Source organism: Vicia villosa, linkage group LG5, assembly GCF_029867415.1.
Source record: "Vicia villosa cultivar HV-30 ecotype Madison, WI linkage group LG5, Vvil1.0, whole genome shotgun sequence".
Classification (NCBI taxonomy): domain Eukaryota; kingdom Viridiplantae; phylum Streptophyta; class Magnoliopsida; order Fabales; family Fabaceae; genus Vicia; species Vicia villosa.
In genome coordinates, this window is record NC_081184.1 from 44,030,978 (window position 1) to 44,035,109 (window position 4,132).

The 4,132-nt window shown below is 39.4% G+C and overlaps 1 protein-coding gene across 1 annotated transcript; it reads left to right on the top strand.

Annotated features, from left to right (window-relative positions):
• Positions 1 to 1,048: 1,048 nt before the first annotated feature.
• LOC131604585 (uncharacterized) lies at positions 1,049 to 2,521 on the top strand. The gene has a single exon (XM_058877019.1). It carries the CDS (start codon positions 1,049 to 1,051, stop codon positions 2,519 to 2,521), a length of 1,473 nt encoding a protein of 490 aa, XP_058733002.1.
• The last annotated feature ends 1,611 nt before the right edge of the window (positions 2,522 to 4,132 follow it).

The following is a 4,132-nucleotide window of genomic DNA, read 5'->3' on the forward strand; positions in this document are numbered from 1 at the left end:
GCAATCAGTTATAGCCCCGTGTTAGCTCGTCGTTAATTTGGGTTTCCTTTGGATAAAAGACCAAGGAGCAATTTATTGGATGGGTTCTTTCTGGAAGAAAGAGTTTAAAACAAAGAGTTTAGAGAGAGGATTGCTAATGTTTGGCATCCAAGCCATAGAAGAGAAATCAAAGATTGTAAGACCAAAGGGGATCTCTCTCCTGAGCCCTTTGATAGTTGGGCCACTACCAGAGCTGCTGAAATGAGAATACCTATTCTCCCTGGAACATTTGTACCTCCAATTGGGGAGTATATCTTACCCATTTTAGTTCCCTTAACAATTGAAAGTCTCCAAGAAGCTCTAAGGAAAATGAAGAAATCAAGAGACCATTGGAAGAAGAAGTTTGAGTATTCTGATGCTGAATTAGGAATGTAAGAAGAATCCTATGAAGATGTGCTGAAAGAAAAGAATGATCAACTATTCCTTCAAGACACTTGGCTCATATCTAAGGAGTCTACTATTGCCAAATATGAAAGAGAAAAGAAAAGGAAGCAAAATGAAGAAGCTCTCTCTCCAAAAGAAGTTGCATGGAAGAGTATTGTTGAGAAGCTAGAAGAGGTCAAGCTAAATAAGAAGAAGACTCAAGATGATATGGATATTTCTCACTAAGCTTTGATGATCACTCTTGGATCTTACTAGTTTCTTTGTTTGTTTCTACCTTGTAACTCTTGAAAGTAGTTTATGACTTGGTTGTCCCTTGTCCCATTGTATGCTATCAAAAGAAATGGTACTTCGATGACCCTTATATGTACGAAGGTTGCCTTGTCCCTTTATTATTAATGAATGAAATTTCTTTTTCAAGTTACTATATAGTGTTTACATTTACAAAACTCTTAAATAAATCCTTGAAAGATAATGTGATGTATTTTAAAATTAAACGAGTCTTTTACATTGCATGCATCATTCACACTCACACTCACCTCTAAGACAGACTCTTACTCATTCTTCCTTCTCTCCTCAAAAAGTCAAGCTGACGCACCGATATAATACTCGCGCCAATCGTCAAAGAATGGAAGACGGTGTAGTTGATGATCAAGAGTGGCAAGAAGAAGTTGTTGTCCTACGCTCCGGTATTGAAAGATTAACTTCTATGGTTCAAGACTTGGTGGCTGCTCATAATCAGCCATCAACCCAAGCTCAGACTGCTGTGATCTCTGAGATAGAGACTGCTCAAATTCCTGCCTTTCATGTGACAAATCCTACGACCACTAGACCATATGGGATAGAGATGGATTTCCAATTGGCTGGACAACAGATTCCTGTTCCACAGACAACAATTCCTCAGGCTATCATGACCACTGCGCCTACTACAATGAATGTTATCCCTGTCCAAAATGAACAAATTTTCCATGGTGCTCCTTCTGAAGGTATGGGTAGATTAGAAGAATTTGAAGACCAATTTATGGAAATGCAAAAAGAGATCAAATCCCTTAGAGGAAAAGATCTATTTGGAAAAGAAGTAAATGATTTATGCTTGGTTCCGAATGTCAGAGTTCCGGCCAAGTTCAGACTCCCAGAGTTGGAGAAGTACAAAGGGAATTCTTGTCTTCAAAGTCATCTGATCATGTATGTAAGGAAAATGTCCATGCACACGGAAGATCAACGCTTGATGATTCATTACTTTCAAGATAGCTTATCTGGAGCTGCTTTGAAATGGTACATGGGTTTTAATAGTACTCACATCCGTACTCTCCATGACCTAGGAAAAGCCTTCATCAGACATAACAAATACAACATTAATATGGCACCGGACAGAGATCAACTTCGTGCTATGTCCCAAAGAGAAAAAGAATCTTTCAAAGAGTACGCGCAAAGATGGCGTGAACTAGTTGCTCAAATTATTCCACCAATGGAAGAAAAAGAAATGACCAAAGTGTTCCTTAAGACACTAAGCACATTTTATTATGAGAAGATGGCAGCCAGTGCTCCCAACGACTTTACTGAAATGGGAAACATGGGGATGCGACTTGAAGAAGGTATCCGAGAAGGTCACTTCATCAAAGAAGCCATTTCATCACTATCAAGTGGTGGCGTCAAAAGATTTGGTAGTAAGTTTGCCAAGAAAAAGGAAGAAATTGTGAGTGCCATCTCAAGAAAAAGACGGTACCAACCACAACAGATTGCTGTTGTAACTCCAGTTATTAGCCAAGCTCCGCCTCAGAATGTGCAGAAGCCTCAGCTTCAACAGCCTCGACAACAGGCTCCTCAACAAAATCAACAAAGGAAATATCTGCCTTTTGTTCATATTCCGATGACTTATACGGAATTGCTTCCTATGTTACTTCAGAAGAATTTAGTTCAACTTAGGGATCCTCCTCCTCCTGCTAATCCATCATTTTGGTACAAGGCGGATGCTCGCTGTGGTTTTCACAAGAATGCTTCTGGTCATACTGTGGAAAATTGTTATCCTCTCATGAGTGAAGTACAGAAACTGGTCCGAAGCAATATGCTCACCTTCAAGGATGTCAATCCTAATGTTTAAGTTAATCAACTAACCAACCATAGGACTGTCAATGCTATAATACTCAATCTGACTATGAGCGTGTGTATGATGTTCGTGAATCAACTCGATCTTTAGTACATATGCACAATGTATTCTATGGACTTAACTGTTTTCCTCCTCACGATTACAATGCTTGCTCAATTTGTTAAAGCTCCATTCAAGAATGTGAAACTATGATCAATGACCTTCAGAAACTATTGAACAGAGGAATCATCAGTATATCAAGGAAAAGAAGAAGTGAAGAAACTCATTTTATTAACATGATGCATGGATGCCCTTGAAGATACCAAGTATGGGATATCTGTTTCATCAGAGAACCATTGGTTGTAGTGCACATAAGGCTATGGTGATTGGCTTTCTTTCGACATGATCATAATGCCTGTAGGATATGTTCTATAAATCCTTGTGGCTGTCGTCAAGTTAGAAGAGAAATTCAAAAGATGTTGGATGAGAGGACTCTCCACATCACCTATGAAAGAGACGATGACATTAATATGGTGACTGCTGAGTTCCCGGTCCCTGAAGTTGTGGAGATATCTTATGATAGTCAAAACATGGATGCCATTCCCCTCACAATTCAAATGCCAAAGCCATTTCCTTACAACTCAAGTACTACTGTTCCTAGGAAATATGGTGCTACCATCATAACAGGGGAAGAAGGAGTTAATCCTGGACCTGAGTCGACTGTTGTGAACATTGCTGATGTAAGACATAGAACTCGAAGCGGTTGTTTGTTTGCACCAATTCCTCCTAAGCCAAGAAGTAATTTGTCTGTACAAATCCCTCCTCAGAAGGATGTGCCTAGGAAGGAGCCTGTTATTATGGAGCCTGTCTTTGAAACTAAAGATTATGATGCAGAAGAATTCCTAGATCTAATTAAGAAGAGTGACTACAAGGTAGTTGACCAGCTCCTTCAGAAATAATGAAAGATATCCATATTGGCCTTACTGGTAAATTCAAAAGCTCACCGAAATGCACAAATGAAAGTTCTGAAGCAAGCCTACTTTGATCAAGATGCAACCCTCGAGCAGTTTGTTAATGTTGTTTCCAACATCACCGTTAACAATGTATTGAACTTTAGTAAAGAAGAACTTTCCCCGGAAGGACTGGAGCACAATCATCCCCTACACATCTCCATGAAATATGGAGAAGATACACTGAAAAATGTGCTAGTTGATACTAGTTCATCCTTGAATGTCATGCCTAGAGCACCTTAAAAAGACTATCCTATCAAGAGGCAACTATAAGGATGAATGGGATTGTTGTGAAAGCTTTTGATGGTTCAAAACGCAATGTGATTGGAGAGATTGATCTTCCTATCCGCATCGGACCTCATGATTTTGAAATTACTTTTCAGATAATGGATATCTACCCCGCTTACAGCTATTTGTTGGGAAGACCCTGGATCCATAGTGTTGGAGCTGTCACCTCCACTCTCCCCGAAATACTGAAGTTTGCTATGAAAGACAGGTTGATTACTGTTCATGGAGAACAAACTATGTTCGTAAGTCAGTTGTCTTCTATCCCCAGTATTGAAGAATTTGAAGCTCAATTCCAAGCTTCGGAAATTGTTAATCTTGAATACAGAAT